At 36.8% G+C, this 18,415-nt stretch overlaps 1 protein-coding gene across 4 annotated transcripts in view; it reads left to right on the top strand.

Annotated features, from left to right (window-relative positions):
• The window catches only part of PLEKHH2 (pleckstrin homology, MyTH4 and FERM domain containing H2), a 123,086-nt gene that overhangs the window by 9,188 nt on the left and 95,483 nt on the right, over positions 1-18,415 (top strand). For all 4 annotated transcript variants that reach the window (XR_014235098.1, XM_082357989.1, XM_082357990.1 and 1 more), the window contains exon 2: positions 5,485-5,614. Coding sequence is in view for 3 of the 4 variants with exons in the window: in XM_082357989.1 (XP_082214115.1) it covers positions 5,492-5,614 (123 nt within the window). In the remaining variant the exon portion in view is untranslated. The remainder of the gene's footprint in view (positions 1-5,484; positions 5,615-18,415) is intronic.

Genomic DNA, 18,415 nt, shown 5'->3' with positions numbered 1-18,415 from the left:
TCTCTCTCTCTCCCTCCCTCTCTCTCTCTCTCACCTGGCCAAGTTAAGCTGTCCCTTAAGAGGAGAGAATTAAAGAATATGAGTGGCTACCTTGAGCTTCATCAGGGGAAGCCTAAGTAGATGAACTCTTTCTTTTCTTCTTCTTTCCCTTTAGGGATTTGGAAGAGAAACAGGAAGTCAAAGATTCAGAGAAAAGAGCATTCACTCCACAATCGTAAACAGTTTATTTCGTGTCAGTAAATGTTTCCCAAAATCACTGGGGTATTTGGAAAACCAAGACTTTTTCCTGTCCGCTGCAGTAAAATTAGATTACTTTCAAATTCAAAATCTAGAAATGATATTTATTTAGCAAGTGGCATAGCTCCCAAAGCTATCATTAGGCTCTGTAAAATCAGTAGTAATGGAAAAGGATGGTGGATATTGTTCAAAATTAGAATCTTTACTCAAGATGGTGCATTAACACAGCAGTTACTTTATATTAACTGAAATTACAGAATGAAATGAGGAAATCAGGTGTCTAGACCTCAGGATAGACCATTAGCTAACCCATCTGTAGTTTTGAATTTTTAAAATTATGACTCTAGTAACTGGGAATGCAGACATTAAATGCCAATAATGTTCTTAAGGTTTTGCTACTTCACTGTAAAAATATGTAATTAGTATAACTATAGAAATGAATAGGTATGTTTAACAGAATTTATTTGATGTGTCATTTTCATAGCACAGTACTCTTGGTAAAATATATGTCTGATACTTGTCATATTTGAGATTAACAATTAACTCTAAGTTGTTCGAGTTAATGGTGGAATTCTCAACAGGGATAACCACAAACAATAGATTATTAATATACATCCACTTAAACTGTTATTTTTCTTTACTCATTTGTAAATATATGCTCTTTATAATTAAGGTGTAATTCACAAACCATGAAAGTTACCCTTTTAAAGTATACAGTGCAGTGGTTTTTGATATATTCACAAGGTTGTGCAACCAACAGCACTAATTCTAGAATATTTTCATCACTTCAGAAAGAAACCCCAAACCCATTAGTAGTTGATCACCATTGCCCTCTCTTCACAGTTGTTGGCAACCACTAAGCTACTTTCTGTCTCTTGGGATTTGCCTATTTTATATAAATGGAATCATACAGTATGTTGCCTTTTGTGTCTGGCTTCTTTCACTAGGTACTTAGGGTAATCTTTTCAAGGTTCATCCATTGTTGTAGCATGTATTAGTGCTTTATTCCTTTTTTTGTGGCTGAATAAGATTCCATTGTGTGGATATACCACATTTTGTTTATCCATTCATCTGATGATGGACACTTGGTTTGTTTCCACTTTTTGGCTGTTTGAATAATAATGCTGTTAACATTTGTGTACAAGTTTTGGTGTGGACTTAGGTATTCAGTTCTCTTGGGTATATACTTAACATTGGAGTTGCTGGGTCATATGGTAACTTTATGTTAAAACTTTTGAGGAGCTGTTAAACTACTTTCCAAAGCAGCTGTACCGTTTTTACATTCTCAACAGCAGTGTATAAGAGTTCAGATTTCTCTACATCCTCACCAACACTTATTACATGTCTTTTTTATTATAACCATCCTATTTAGTATGCAGTGGGAAGTCATTGTGGTTTTGATTTGCATTTTCCCTTATAGCTAATGATGTTGAGCATTTTTTCTTGTGCTTTTTGTCCATTTGTACATCTTCTTTAAAGAAATATCTCTTTAGATCCTTTGCCTACTTTTTAACTGGATTTTTTACTGTTGAGTTGTAAGAGTCCTTTATATAATCTGGATAAAAGTCCCTTATCAGATAATGTGATTGGTTAATATTTCTTCCCATTCTGTGGGTTATCTTTTCACTTTCTTGATTGTGTCCTTTGAAGCACAAAAGTTTTTCTTTTTAGGTTAAATTTACCTATTTTTTCTTTGATTACTTATGCTTTAGATGTCATATCTAAGAAACTATCGTCTATTCAAGGTCACAAAGACTTATGCCTATTTAATCTACTATGAGTTTAGAGCTTAGGCTCTTACGTCTAGGTCTTTGATCCATTTGGGGTTAATTTTTGTATATAGTATGCAGCCGGGGTCCAAATTCATTCTTTGGCGTGTGGATATCTAGTTGTCTAGCACCATTTATTAAAAAAAAAACTATTCATTTCACCTTGTCAAAAATCAGTTCGCTCTAAATGTGAGGTTTTATTTCTGTACTTTTTTTAATGGATTGAATAGCTGCCCCCCCCACCAAAAAGGATGTGTTGCAGTCCTAACACCTAGTATCTCAAAATGTGATCTTATTTGGAAGTAGGGTTGTTACAGATATTTTTAATTGAAATATAGTTGATGTACAATGTTATGTTAATTTCAGGTATACTACATAATGATTTAATGTTTGCATACATTATGAAATGATCACCACGATAAGTCTAGTGACCATCTGTCCCTGTACAAAATTAGTACATTGACCATATTCCTTATGCTGTATGTTACATCCCTGTGACTTATTTATTATATAATTAATATAAGAGGTTTGTACCACTGGATCCCCTTCACCTATTTTGCCCCCCATCCTTATTTCTTATTTCCTTATTTCTGTACTCATAATTTTATTCCACTGATCTATATATATATGTCTGTCTTTATGCCAGTACCACACAGTCTTGATTACTGTAGCTTCGTAGTAATTTTTGAAATTGAGTGTGTGAGTTGTACAACTTTTTAAGATTGTTTTGGCTATTCTGGGTTCCCTGAATTTCCATATGAATTATAGGATCAGCTTGTCAGTTTCTGCAAAAAAATGCAGTTGGAATTTTGATAGGCATTGTATTGAATGTGTATATCCATTTGCAAGTGTTGCCATCCTCACAGTATTAAGTCTTTCAATCCTTGAACGTGCGATGTCTTCCATTTATTTAGGTCTTCTTTAATTTCTTTCAATGATGTTTTGTAATTAATTTTTTTTTCATCTTGATCAATGATGTTTTGTAGTTTTCAGAGTACAGTACTTCTTTTGTTAAATTTACTCCTAAGTATTTAATTCTTTTTGATGCTATTGTAAATGGAATATATTCTTGATTTCATTTCTGGAGTTTCCTTGCAAGTATAAAGAAAAACAATTGATTTTTGTATATTGATCTGGTTTCCTGAAACTTTGCTGAACTCAAATAGTTCTAATAGTTTTTTTTAATGGATTCCTTAGAATTTCCTATGAATAAGACCATGACATCTTAAAATAGAAATAGTTTTAGATTTTCCTTTCCAATCTGTGCGCTTTCTATTTTATTTTCTGGCGCTGGCCAGACCCTCCAGTATGACGTTGAATAGAAGTGGCGAGAGCAGACATCCTTATGTTGTTTCTGATCTTAGGCGGATCAGTCATTTACCATTAAGTGTGATATAAGCTGTGGGCTTTCATGGATGCTTTTTATCAGGTTGAGGAAGTTCACTCCTATTGCTAGTTTGTTGAATGTTTTTATCATAAAAGGGTGTTAGATTTTGTTGAATGTTTTTTTCTGCATCTGTTGAAATGATCATATGGTTTTTGTTTTTTATTCTATTCATATGGTTCATTACATTGATTTTCATTTGTTGAAAACTATGTTTGTTATTTTTAAAACTGTAGAAATTTTACAGTAGAAAATAAACAGGTTATTTTAAATGTAGTGCAAAAATTAACCAACATGAAATAGACTCTTCTTGTTGCTTAAGATAGAGGAGTGTCCCTATATTTCTGTGCAGTGCTATGAATGGTTCAAGACTTAAGGATGTCCATTTCAGGACTGCTTTTTATTTTTAATATTTTGTCTGTATTTTCTTCCTTGTCCACTCTAAAGCTAATGAGGAGAGAAATGAAATAGCAGTAGAATTGAGAAAAAGTTTGTGACTGACAAACTACCTTATTTACTTCTAAATCATTAATAGTAAATGCTGATGTGAGTAATGAAAAAAAGGTCATTAACAAGGCTAATATCCTTAGGAAAAACTCATAAAACAGTGGGGTGGGGCATCTGTGAAAACGAAGAAATGAAGAGAACAATTTCTAGCTCTACAATAAGTTTCCCTTAAATTATGGCTAGAATTTAGGAGCGTGTGGAGGCTTTGAGATGGTTGGGGAGCTCTTAATAAAGTTGTAGCCTTTGTAGAATAACTTTGCTTATACTTATTTCTAAATTATTGAGTGATAATGTAAGTATTAATGTGAAAACTGATCTAAGCACAAATCAATATTTATGCTAGGGAAATAATCTTTTGCAGATTTAAAAAACTGCTATAGGTTTAAGAAGGGGTTATATTACATTAAATATTGGGAAAATAAACTTGGTTAATTTGTGAGGGAGACATATTTTTGTAAAACAAAAGAACAGAATAATACGCTTCAACTGCAGTTCTATCCTGGGGTTCTGAGAGTTTTGTTGTCACATATATTCTATGACTAGGACTTGGCTTCTCCTGAAGAGCCACTCCTAATGCAGATTTTGTCAGTTCATAGCAAGGGCAATTCAGAAATACATTATCAAGCCATTTATGAAAATAGCCTGATGAAACATTAACAAACATTTAAACCTACTTTTATGAATCCCAGAGCTAGAAATAATTGTGCTTCCAAAGTCAAGCAATAGTTTTTTGCACTTTAGAATTTCAAAACCAGTTCCCCTGCCTCTTGGCTTCCCCCTTACTGTGCTTCTCCCTGGGATTAATCTCCTCCAAAAGGAAGGTTAGCATCATGGAAAACACTGAACCAGATTTACTTAATGTAGGTGATTCTAAATTTCATGTTTATATGTTTTCTCTTCTTACACCAAATAAAAATTATCTAAACTTGTCCAGGGTCGTAATACTTTGCCCAGTTAAATATGCCAAAGGATTTTTAGTTTGAAAGACAGCCTGGACCTGGACAAATATAGGGTGGTGGTAAGTAATAATTATAAGTCTAAGCCATAATTGTAGCACTGATATGAAGTTTCTTTAGGTTATTCTATGATGCTACCAATTGAGTCAAAACTGTAATAATTCTGTAAGTTTAAGATCATGGTAAAATTATGAACTGACAGATTTAAAAAATCTTACCTCAACTGTTGGGCAGAGCTAAAATAATGACAGTACTCTGTTTGTGTGGTGCTGTTATATTGTCCAAAGTGTTGTTAAGAACAGCAGTATTTAATTTGTTGCTTACAACCTACCCATGAGAAGAATGGTTTGTTATTGCCGCATTCCCCCTTTTTTCTAGATTGGATAAGCTGAGACATGGAAAGGTTAAGTTAAACAGAAAGTTTATGTAACCCAGTTGGGCCTCCAACCCTGGCCTCTTGTCTCCCCTAAGTTCTTTCCATGAGCTTTCACCAGTTCTGGAATTTATCTTAGAATTCAAAACTTGCGTCTAGATATTGTTAGATGGTGACTAGAATATGTGTTTTCAGTGATTTAATGAATTATCCTGAACGCTAATTGATAGTATGCCATTTGAATGCTTTCTTTCCTAGAATAAATATGGCAGAGCTTTCTGAGACAGAAGGACCAGTAGATTGGAAAGAACGATGTGTAGCCCTGGAGTCCCAGCTCATGAAATTTAGAGTTCAAGCGAGCAAGATACGAGAGCTCTTAGCAGAGAAGGTAAGCTTTTCTCCCTCACCTTTGTTAGTAAACATCAGCTATTTGGGGCCCATTTCATTTATATTCAATAATCTCAGTACTTTAGGCTAGGGTAAACATTTTAAAAATAATGAATGTAATTTAATGTTTTGTCAGGGATCTGAAGCTATATTTGGCATATTCTTTTGCCAGTTTTATTTTATTTTTTTTAGATCTTTATTGGAGTATAATTGCTTCACAATACTGTTAGTTTCTGTTGTACACCAAAGTGAATCAGCCATATGCATACATATGACCCATATGCCCTCCCTCTTGAGCCTCCCTCCCATCCTCCCTATGCCACCCCTCTAGGTCATCACAGAGCACTGAGCTGATCTCCCTGTGCTATGCTGCTGCTTCCACTAGCTATCTGTTTTACATTTGGTAGTGTATATATGTCGATGCTACTCTCACTTGGCCCCAGCTTCCCCCTCCCACCCCGTGTCCTCAAGCCCATTCTCTATGTCTACATCTTTATTCCTGCCCTGCAACTAGGTTCATCAGTACCATTTTTTTTTTTTTAGAGTCCATATATACGTGTTAGCATACGGTATTTGTTTTTCTCTTTCTGACTTACTTCACTCTGTATGACAGACTCTAGGTCCATCCACCTCACTGCAAATAACTCAATTTCGTTTCTTTTTATGGCTGAGTAATATTCCATTGTATATATGTGCCACATCTTCTTTATCCATTCATCTGTTGATGGACATTTAGGTTGGTTCCATGTCCCGGCTATTGTAAATAGTGCTGCAATGAACATTGTGGTACACGTCTCTTTTTGACTTATGCTTTTCTCAGGGTATTTTGCCAGTTTTAGAATGGATTGGACATTAAGACAAAAAACACTTCTTTGCAAATACTAGTGGGCTGTGTAAGAATTGTGTGTATTTGATGAATGTGGAGTTCATTCATTCCAGAGAGAACAGCTATAATTTACTTGATTTTACTAGAGTAGTGTGACAACATTTTGATCTACTAAATATTTAGGAAAATCATCTTTAAAGTGATTATTGTTCGTTCCCTGTTGATAGTAAAATGTGTTTATACTGTATTTGGAAGTATACACCTATTTAGGAATTTGTGTTGACTATGTATCATTAAACTATAGAATTGAATTAATATAATTCTATGCTTCCGTTAATAGTTCCGATCATGTAATTAAAATTTCATTTATGTCATAGGATTTTTAAAGAATATATGTGTATAAAACTGATAGATTAATTCGTTTGTTTATTCATTCAACAAATATTCATTGAGGGCTGATTTTGTGCCAGACACTGTTCTTAATGCTGCAGTTACATATGTGAATGAGACAGTGCATGTTCCTATTTCCAGAAAACTTGGATTCTAGACCTGCACTGTCCAATGTGGCAGGCACTAGCCTCAAGTGGCTGGTGAACACTGGAAATTAGGCTGGTTCAAATTGAGATGTGTTGGAAATGTAAAATACACCCCGGATTTCAAAGATTTAGTATGAAAAAAAGAATGTGAAAGACCTAAGCAATAATTTTATATTGATTACATGTTGAAATGATAATATTTTGGATATTAGATTAAATGGGAAATAGTAAAATTAATTTTACCTTTTTTAAACTTTTTAAATATGGGTACTAGAAAATTTTAAATTATATATGCAACTCACATTATACTTCTGTTGGACAGTGCTGTCTGGATGGATGGATAAATGGTATTAATGGTCATTCAGAACTGATCAGAAGAATTTATAGGTGGTTTCTTAAACTCTAGTCTGCATAATCCTTTTAGGGTGGAGAAAAATCCTTTTGGAGATTTTTAACATCTCCAAAAATTGTGTTAAATCTTACTTTCATTGCTAGCCAAGAGTCTCTTATCACAGAAGAATTGTAATAAAATCCAGTAAAACATCGTTTGGTTTAACCTTTCATATGTATCATCTTAAATTTTTGTGTATTAACAGCTGTTAGATGGAAAGATTAAAGTTATCCTACTCAGTTTGGGCCATAGGGTGACCCAGTAATAGGCTTTGTGGAATGAATCCCCAATATCAATTTTCTTTATTTATCACTATTAGAATAAAAATTATAACTTGAAAAAAAATTCCCAGTTTGAATATCTCCAATTTGGAGAAGTTTATCCTAACTCAAAGTTAGTGACTCATGCTTTGTCTTTTGCTCCTCTCTCTATAAAAATCATATCCCAAATCAAAACTACAATGAGGTATCACCTCACACCAGTCGGAATGGCCATCATCAAAAAATCTACAAACAATAAATGCTGGAGAGGGTGTGGAGAAAAGGGAACCCTCTTGTACTGTTGGTGGGAATGTAAATTGATACAGCCACTATGGAGAACAGTATGGAGGTTCCTTAAAAAACTAAAAATAGAACTACCATACGACCCAGCAATCCCACTACTGGGCATATACCCTGAGAAAACCGTAATTCAAAAAGAGTCATGTACCACAATGTTCATTGCAGCACTATTTACAATAGCCAGGACATGGAAGCAACCTAAGTGTCCATTGACAGATGAATGGATAAAGAAGGTGTGGCACATATATACAATGGAATATTACTCAGCCATAAAAAGAAACGAAATTGGGCTTCCCTGGTGGCGCAGTGGTTGAGAGTCTGCCTGCCAATGCAGGGGACGCGGGTTCGAGCCCTGCTCTGGGAGGATCCCACATGCCGCGGAGCAACTGGGCCCGTGAGCCACAACTGCTGAGCCTGCGCGTCTGGATCCTGTGCTCCGCAACAAGAGAGGCCGCGATAGTGAGAGGACCGTGCACTGCGATGAAGAGTGGCCCCCGCTTGCCGCAACTGGAGAAAGCCCTCGCACAGAAATGAAGACCCAACACAGCCAAAAATAAATTAAGAAAAAAAAAAAAAAAAAAAGAAACGAAATTGAGTTATTTGTAGTGAGGTAGATGGACCTAGAGACTGTCATACACAGTGAAGTAAGTCAGAAAGAGAAAAACAAATACTGTATGCTAACACATATATATGGAATCTAAAAAAAAAAAGAAAGGTTCTCATGAACCTAGTGGCAGGACAGAAATAACGACACAGACATAGAGAATGGACTTGAGGACACGGGGAGGGGGAAGGGTAAGCTGGGATGAAGTGAGAGAGTGGCATGGACATATATACACTACCAAATGTAAAATAGATAGCTAGTGGAAAGCAGCCGCATAGCACAGGGAGATCAGCTTGGTGCTTTGTGACCACCTAGAGGGGTGGGATAGGGAGGGTGGGAGGGAGGGAGATGCAAGAGGGAAGAGATATGGGGATATATATATATGTATAGCTGATTCACTTTGTTATAAAGCAGAAACTAACACACCATTGTAAAGCAATTATACTCCAATAAAGATGTTAAAAAATATATATATAGATAGATAGATACAAATCCTTAGGTTACATGATGTCTACCTCTCAATAAAGCTGTTTCATGATTTAAAAAAAAAAGAAAAGAAAAAAAATCATTTCCCAGGTTGTACTGTGATTTATCTGCTATTTTCCACAATCCCAATCCCCTATGCAATGATTTTGTCAATATCACCAATTATAACCTTGCCACTAAACCTCACTGGACACTTCCCAGGTATCCCAGGTGCCTTAGCCTCTCAACAGTTGGCCCGCTGTTGACCACAGCCTCCTCAAAATTTTCTTGGTTCCGTTGACTACTTACTCTTTTGGTTTCATTATGGACTTTATAAGAAGTTATGCTTATTTGGGTTCCAATTAATTGACTTTTAAATTCTTAATTTAATGCCAACATTTGTTTTGTTCTTCAGAAGGCTTATCGTAACAAATTTCTTTATGAGTGCCCATTTTGTAAATTTTGAAAGTGTCGTTTTCTCTGTAAGTAAAATTGTGAATAGTTTTTTGGTGATTAATTTATGTTATTAAATTTTCTTTTCTGTCAGTGAGTGAATATTGAGAGGAATATTATTTCAGAATTGCTGTTTTATTTGTGGTTTCTTTTTCTTCTTCTCCTTCTCCTCCTTCTTCTTCTTCTTCTTTTTTGTCTTCCGTAATTTGTATCTGTCTGAAATCCTTTGACAGATCTCAGAGATGGAATGATTCAGATGTGTTTCATACAGTGGAAAGAGGATAAGCATGCCAAATTTACTCATGGTTTCCCAGTAAATAAAGTCATCACCAAATGGGAATAACACTTTTCATGATATTTTCTGTTATTTTCCACTATGAAATATTTTTCTCTGGATTAAAAATTATTTTTGGTACCCACCCATGTTTTAATAAAAATACCAAATATTGATTTATTATGTACTAAGCACTTTACAGATATGATTTATTTAGCTCTTATAACAACCTATGAATTAATAAGTTTTATTGTTCCCATTTTACAGATTAGGAAAATGATGCTTACTGTGTGCCAGGCAATCTTCTAAGTGCTTTATGTATATCAACTTTTTTTTTTTAAATTATTTTTGGCTGTGTTGGGTCTTCAGTGCTGTGCGCAGGTTTTCTCTAGTTGCCTCTTGATTGCAGTGTGCGGGCTTATCATTGTGGTGGCTTCTCTCATTGCGGAGCACAGGCTCTAGGCACGTGGGCTTCAGTAGTTGTGGCACGCGGGCTTAGTAGTTGTGGCTCACAGGCTCTAGAGTGCAGGCTCAGTAGGTGTGGTGCGCGGACTTAGTTGCTCCGCAGCATGTGGGATCTTCCCGGACCAGGGCTTGAACCCATGTCCCCTGCATTGGCAGGCGGATTCTTAACCACTGCGCCACCAGGGAAGCCCATATATTAACTTTTTAATCCTTATAACAACCCTATGCGGTAGCTATTAATATTATTCATATTTACACAGGAGGAAACTAAGGCACATAAAAGTTATTTATTTACCTTGCCTGAGTTCATGCTGAAATGTAAGTGGTGGAGCCAAGATTTGAAAATAGGCATTTTGTTTTTAGAGCTTGAATGCTTAGCTGTCACCCTATATGGCATCTCTAATATAGTTTTGTTACCACATTCTTTGCTTTCTCTGTTATTCTTACCTACTCACCTATTCTGTCTTCTCTGTTCAGCCACACAGCATGTAATTCCATCTCTGCTTGGCTGCACACGTCTGTGTAAGTTAGGATGCATTTATGCATGTAGTAATAACAGTTTACATAATATTACGTATTTTTCAAAGCAAACCCTATTGCATTGCTTCTGCGTGCCAACACAACTTGAGTCACCTATTGCGTTCCAGAGGATAGTCTGGTCCCATCTGTAACCTTTAGTTTTGTGTGAGAACCAGTCTGCCCCAAGGCTTCTTCCTAATAGTTCTCCGTACCTTCCCTCCAGATGGTTGCAGGCCTAAGTCTGAAGATTCTTGAGAGAATATTAATTTGATTCCTCAGCTCTTTGCCAGAAATTCTGTACAACTTTTCCTTTCTGCTACAGTTCTGGTTCTTAGTTCTGTTTTCTTGGCACTGATTTGAGGCATCTAACACTAGGTGCTAACTATGGTTCCTAAGCCTTGACTACAACCATTAGCTAGTTTCAACCCTACAGTAACTCTATGACATAACTATTATTACCCACAATCTACAGATGCTGACATTAAGACTGAGAACATTTGAGTAGTAGGCCCAATATTACACAGCTAGCAAATAGCAGAGTTGGCATGAAACCTTAGATATTTCACGCTTTTTTTGTGATGCAGCTAAAAGAGTGCCTGGCACATAGAAGTAACTCATTATTATTTTCCTGTATCTTTCTGGACACACTGGTTAAGTGTACAAGGAGATGACTTAAACTAATGTAATTGTAGATTGATGGGAGACATCTTTCTGAATTTTTTTAGGAAAAATGTATGAGAGGATCTCAGAGTGTTTTTATAATTCAAGATGGCTTTCAATTATATATACGTTGTATATTTTTGGAGATGGATTAGGAGATTACGTGGGATTTTTTTTAAACTATTTTTTTCACCTATTTGTTTTTTCCATTACAATTTCCAAGTAACTTCGAATATTGAAGCTTGTGAAGAAAAAGGCCTTATTGAAGTCTTGGGCAAATCCTGCTGTAAGTGGGAGAGGTCTTTAGAGGAATTTAAGGAATGGTGTTGGAAATATCTCTAGTATGCCAAACATAAACTCTTTAGGGAAGCTGAGATTTAAGTAATTTTCCTACTTTACAGTATTACTAGTTCATTTTCGAAGTCAGGGAGGGAAAGGGAAAGTTTCTTTTTCAGTTGAAGTGAATGTTATTTCCTATGGGTTAGATTTTCAGTGAAAAGGAAAAGGTGAAAAATATGAAGAATTTTCCCTTTGGGCATCAGCATGGACCACATAACCTAATGCTGCCTTTACCTGATACAGCATTTATGTCTGGCAGTTCCTGCCACTTGACCTTCCTCTTGTGAATATGATTCCCCTGAGGTGGTCTAGGATTCTCGTCTAGGAATAAGGAGTATGTGGATAGCATTGTATTTGCTTTCATGTAACGGTCCAGTCACCACCGTGAGTGCCCTATTTAAACCACACATGCCCTGTTACTCTTTTGCCCCACCTAATATTTCACAGTGCCCAGTGAAAATTATACATATACTAATAATTAGATTTTTCAGGCTAATTTAAATTTCATTTTTGGGCTATTGACTGAGGTTATTATTATTATTATTATTTTTTATAAGGAGCTTGAATAGATACACAAACCGTTAGTATTTTTTTTTAATTAATTAATTTATTTATTATTTATGGCTGTGTTGGGTCTTCGTTTCTGTGCGAGGGCTTTCTCTAGTTGTGGCAAGCGGGGGCCACTCTTCATCGCGGTGCGCGGGCCTCTCACTATTGCGGCCTCTCTTGTTGCGGAGCACAGGCTCCAGACGGTGCAGGCTCAGTAGTTGTGGCTCACGGGCCTAGTTGCTCCGCGGCATGTGGGATCTTCCCAGACCAGGGCTCGAACCCGTGTCCCCTGCATTGGCAGGCAGATTCTCAGCCACTGCGCCACCAGGGAAGCGCAGGATATTATTTTTAATAACAAAATTTTTAAATGGTGATAGTGTCTTTCATGGGTTCTATGGGGAAAAATCAAGAAGAGAGATACTTAATGAGGAATTTCTGTCCACATCAATGAGTTTGAAGGTTCTAAAGTATTCTGCCTGTAGTAACCAATTCATTAAATAAGTTTATCTGTATACAATGCATGGAACAATGAGATCACTGAGTGTTATGTATGGTGGTGTTATGTATGTGTGTGTGTGTCTGTGTGTGTGTATATATATATATATATGTATGTAAAATCTGGACCAGTGGCAGATTTCCCTCTGCCACTTGCTGCTGTGTTCACACTGGCTACAGAGGGCACTTCACTGTGGTAAATCAAAGCACCAGGCTTAGAATTTGCTTCTTCATTTTATTATTGTATTAGTGGCCTGTTCATAAAAGACTTATTTTTGTCCAAAGCCTGATATGGATCATTTCAGGCTTCTTTTACTGACTTAGTATGGATTGGCTGTGGAATTGACCCAAGCTTTACATTACAGTCTACATTGTGAAAGTAAAAACTTACATGGGTATTTCCTGCATTGCTTTTTTTTCATTTTTAGTATTTTGCAAAGTTATTGCGCAGTTTGAATGATTATAAAAACAGTCACTCAAAAAACAAAGTATTGCTTTTCATCCTATGCTTATGTTTAAACTGATTTTTTTTTAAATTAATTTATTTTTGGCCGCGTTGGGTTTTTGTTGCTGAGCACGGACTTTCTTTAGTTGCGGTGAGCCGGGGCTACTCTTTTGTTGCAGTGCGTGGGCTTCTCATTGCGGTGGCTTCTCTTGTTGTGGAGCACAGGCTCTAGGCGCGTGGGCTCAGTAGTTCTGGCTCACGGGCTCTAGAGTGCAGGCTTAGTAGTTGTGGCACACGGGCTTAGTTGCTCTGCGGCATGTGGAATCTTCCTGGACCAGGGATTGAACCCGTGGCCCCTGCATTGGCAGGCGGATTCTCAACCACTGTGCCACCAGGGAAGTCCCTAAACTGATTTTAAAGTGTTGTAAACTTTATTGGATATACTTAATGTGTATTTACATTTATGCAGTGTGAAATGTTTGGTATTTATGATGTTTAACATAGATGAAAATGTAGTGATTTTCTTTTATCAAAATGTATCTTTGTGGGCTTCCCTGGTGGCGCAGTGGTTGAGAATCTGCCTGCTAATGCAGGGGACGCGGGTTCGAGCCCTGGTCTGGGAGGATCCCACATGCCGCAGAGCGGCTGGGCCCGTGAGCCACAAGTACTGAGCCTGCGCGTCTGGAGCCTGTGCTCCGCAACAAGAGAGGCCACGATAGTGAGAGGCCTGCGCACCGCAATGAAGAGTGGCCCCCGCTTGCCACAACTAGAGAAAGCCCTCGCACAGAAACGAAGACCCAACACAGCCATAAAAAAAAAAAAAATATATATATATATATATATATATATATATCTTTGCTTTTAAATAATTATTTGGAAAGAGTTGAAACCTTCATCCATTCATTCATTTTTTTTTCCTTTCTTTTATTTGTTCAACACACATTTATTGAGTTTCTGTTATGGGGTATTCGTGACTCCTGCCGCAACCAATGTTATGTAAGTAAATAATAAACCCCAAATCTGGGGAGAGACTACTTAGGTAGAATTTGGTTAGAATCTCAAATTCTAAATTTGGCCTCTCTTGGTCATACCTCTGTCCCTGTGTTTCCTTCTGCAATAGGTTTCTTGAGAACATGCAACTTAAAGTTGTTCCTATTCTGAATGTTAATGATTTTAATTTACCAATAAAAGATTCCTAGGCCAAAAGAATAGCATGCAAGGGACAAAAATAAAGACAAATGCTTTCCAGCCAAAGATTTTGTGGTTTCACGTATTTGGGACTGATCTTCATATGGTTCTGTAGAACTATACACTGTGTGTGGAGTTTATAAATACCAAAGCTGCTGTGGTTCAACTAAAAGAGCAGTAGGGAATCTGAACATGAAGACTCACATCCCAGCCATGTCACTAGCTGGGAACATTAGCTTACACAAGGCATACTCATTCGAAACACCAATTTCCCCATCTTTATAATGGGAATAATGATTTCTGTCTTATGACGTGACTGTGAAATAATGTATTTGAAAATTCCTGGTTCCTGAACACTAATTCTAATTTTTTAAAAGTTCTCTTCCCTGAATTATTTTTCTTTCCTCTGAGATTATTTTCCACTTGTATGTTTGTTTGTTTGTTTGTTTTCAGGTTGCAGGCTTTTCTCAAATGTCTGATGATCTTTGGTGGTCCATTTATATTTAAGAATGAGATATCTGAAAAGCTGACCAACAATTGTGTATAAATAGTCAGTGCTGGTCAACTGTCAATGTTTGCTTTAGAATGAGTGGGTGGGAGACGGCTTATTACACCATGAGCCCATAAATGCCACAGTTGTTGGACTAGAGCCCTCCGAGTAATTTATTCAGCATTATAAGAGAAGAACATTTCAGTTTTTTAACAGAAGTAAATGCTTAGCTGCTGCACATTCGGCACACGGGGATAAGTGAGAAGGTTTCAGGGAGTTAGTTGACTCTAAGGGCCACGTGTTTTCCATTAATACCCACTATTCCCAGCCCCACACTCACTTCCCCCTGTAGGTCTTTTATTATTTTTTTTTTATAAATTTATTTTTTTAATTTATTTTTTATAATTTATTTATTTATTTATTTATTTTTGGCTGTGTTGGGTCTCGTTTCTGTGCGAGGGCTTTCTCTAGTTGCGGCAAGTGGGGGCCACTCTTCATCGCGGTGCGCGGGCCTCTCACTGTCACGGCCTCTCCCGTTGCAGAGCACAGGCTCCAGATGCGCAGGCTCAGTAGTTGTGGCTCACGGGCTTGGTTGCTCCGCGGCATGTGGGATCCTCCCAGACCAGGGCTCGAACCCGTGTCCCCTGCATTGGCAGGCAGATTCTCAACCACTGCGCCACCAGGGAAGCCCCCCCTGTAGGTCTTTACAGGGTTGTGCAGGGCATTCAGCTCCCAGGGGAGAAGTTCAGGACCCTCCAATCCTTATTCTAGGCTGTGGTTTCTGTCACTCTGCTTCACCAAAAACAAGGGAATTAAGTGAAATATGTATATTTAATGGTGAACTTGTCCTCCCACTCCCAGCCTTCTTCTCCTACATGGTTCCTAAAATGTTGGCAGCCAATTCTACAGGAGGAGATTGAAAGTCTCTGGGCAATCTTATCAGCCCAGGTGGAAAGAGGTAATAATGCTGACATCAGTGGTTCTCCAACAGAAAGTCTAGCCAGATCACCTAATATTAAAGTTCATGATCAGCAAGCTCCATATATGTGTAAAAGCTTCTAGTCAGCTTTTTAGTTCCTTACCTTTAAACATCAGTGGGCATCTCATGAATGACCAGACATCTGATGAAGGCCTCTAACATGGAAGATAGAGAACAACCAATCAGAAAAAACCAATATCGCCTATGCAGGGAAAAAAGAAACAAAACAAATAAAATCCTATCATTTAATATTCCCAGAGAGAAAAGATATTGCATCCATGAAACAAGGAATATTCAGGAAATAAAAAGAACCCTCGAAAAATTAAAATCATGATAGAAGAAATTAGTCAATTTAATAAAGAGTTTGGGATATAAACTTAAGGTAAGTTCCTGGGAAGTAGAGAAAGATGTTGAAGAGATGGAACACAGGAGAGAAAAGAGAAATTTAGAGGACCAGTCCACTATGTCCAAGCTCTGGATAACAGGAAATCTAGAGGGGAGAATATCAGTGAAATGATGCACAGAGGTTTCCCAGGATTGAAGGATGCAAGATTCCAGATTGAGAGGGTCTACCAAGTGCCTTGCACAACAGATAAAAATAGTTCCACTCCAAGGCACATCATCATGAAAGTTCAGAATATATAGACCAAAGAAAAGATTCTGCAAGCTTTCCAAGAGAAAAAACATGTCACATACAAAGGATCAGGGATTAGAATGGCTTGGACTTCTCAAAAGCAACGCTAGAAGTTAGGAGATAATGAAAAAATGCATTCAAAATTCTGAAGGAAAGTGACATCAAACTCGGAATTCTGTACTGAGGCCAGTTATGAATTTTATCTGAAGGTAGAATAAAGAGATTTTTAAGACATGCGGGGTCTGGTAACCTTTCTGAGGTATCTCCAGAAGGATATGCTCCATTAAAAGGAAGAAGTAAACCAAAAGAGAGGAAAGCATAAGATATAGTAAATAGGAGATTCAATGTGGGAGGAAGTTGAAGGGCCTTCCCAAGAAGACAGCAGTGCCCAGGCAGAAAGAGGAGCCAGTCTGTATTGACACAGGTCAGAGGCTTTAGGAAGCAGCTTCAGGAAGATGAAATTGGTGGAAAATTAGATGTGAATGAGCATCTTGAGAGATGATTTAGACAGTGTTAAGTTCATAGAAAGCTAAGTAAATAAAAGAACAAGACACTTTAGGGAAAAAAGTTACATAGCAAAGGAAAAAGTAACCATAGTCTACTACGTGGTTCCTCTTTGACTATCATACATAGTCACAATAATACTAATAAAGAACAGTGATTTAACCAAAGGTAAGATATAAACATATTGGAAGAATGGGAGTGTACCTGTGTTGATGGCAAGGAGATCAAAGAGCTAAATCTTCATTCTCCATAAAGGAAGTAAGTAGGAAATCACTAAACTGAAGAAGTCAAAAGAAATAGAAGCATGTTATTTAGAACACGTAAGGAAATAATAAGAGCATTGACCAAAAGAGTACAATTATTTTATTAAAAAATCTTATGAAACTGGTTGACACAATGTGTATTTATGGCTTTGATCAACATAAAAAAACCAGAAAAATTAAATCAAACTGTGAAATAGATGGACTTGTTCAGTCTTTTGGGAGGAAATCTTAATAGGATGTTTCCATGGAAATCACTTTCTAAACAAAATAATTTATTTTGTGTTTTCAGAGTATATCAAAAAGAATCAAACCTTCTGGGTTATATACTTTGGGGTTTTTTTTGTTTTGTTTTGAAGTATAGTTGATTTACAATATTGTGTTAGTTTCAGGTGTACAGCAAAGTGCTTCTGTTATATATATGTGTGTGGCTGTGTATGTATATACAGAATATATATATATATATATATATATATATATTCTTTTTCAGATTCTTTTCCATTATAGGTTATTACAAATATTGAATATTGAGTACTGTTCACTGTGTCGTACGGTAAATCCTTGTTGCTTATCTATTTTATATATTGTAGTGTCTATCTGTTAATCCCATAGTCCTGATTTATCTCCCCCCCCATTCCCTTTCCCCTTTGGTAACCATAAGTTTGTTTTCTATGTCTGTGTGTCTGTTTCTGTTTTGTAAATAGATTCATTTGTATTATTTTTTAGATTCCACATATAAGTGATATCATAATATTTGTCTTTCTCTGACTTCACTTAGTATGATAATCTCTAGGTCCATCCATATTGCTGCAAATGGCAATATTTCATTCTTTTTTTATGGCTGAGTAATGTTCCTGTATATATATATGTGTGTGTGTGTGTGTGTGTATACACACACACACACACACACCCCCCACATCTTCTTTATCCACTCATCTGTTGATGAACACTTAGGTTGCTTCCATGTCTTGGCTATTGTAAATAGTGTTTCAGTGAACATTGGGGTACATGTATCTTTTCAGATTAGAGTTTTCATCTTTTCCAGATATATGTCCAGGAGTGGGATTGCTGGATCATATGGTAGCTCTATTTTTAGTTTTTTAAGGAACCTCCATACTGTTTTCCATAGTGGTTGCACCAATTTACATTCCCACGAACAGTGTAGG

Source organism: Balaenoptera borealis (genome assembly GCF_965194805.1).
Source record: "Balaenoptera borealis genome assembly, chromosome: 15".
Classification (NCBI taxonomy): Eukaryota; Metazoa; Chordata; class Mammalia; order Artiodactyla; family Balaenopteridae; genus Balaenoptera; species Balaenoptera borealis.
This window is presented reverse-complemented; position numbering and strand designations above follow the sequence as displayed.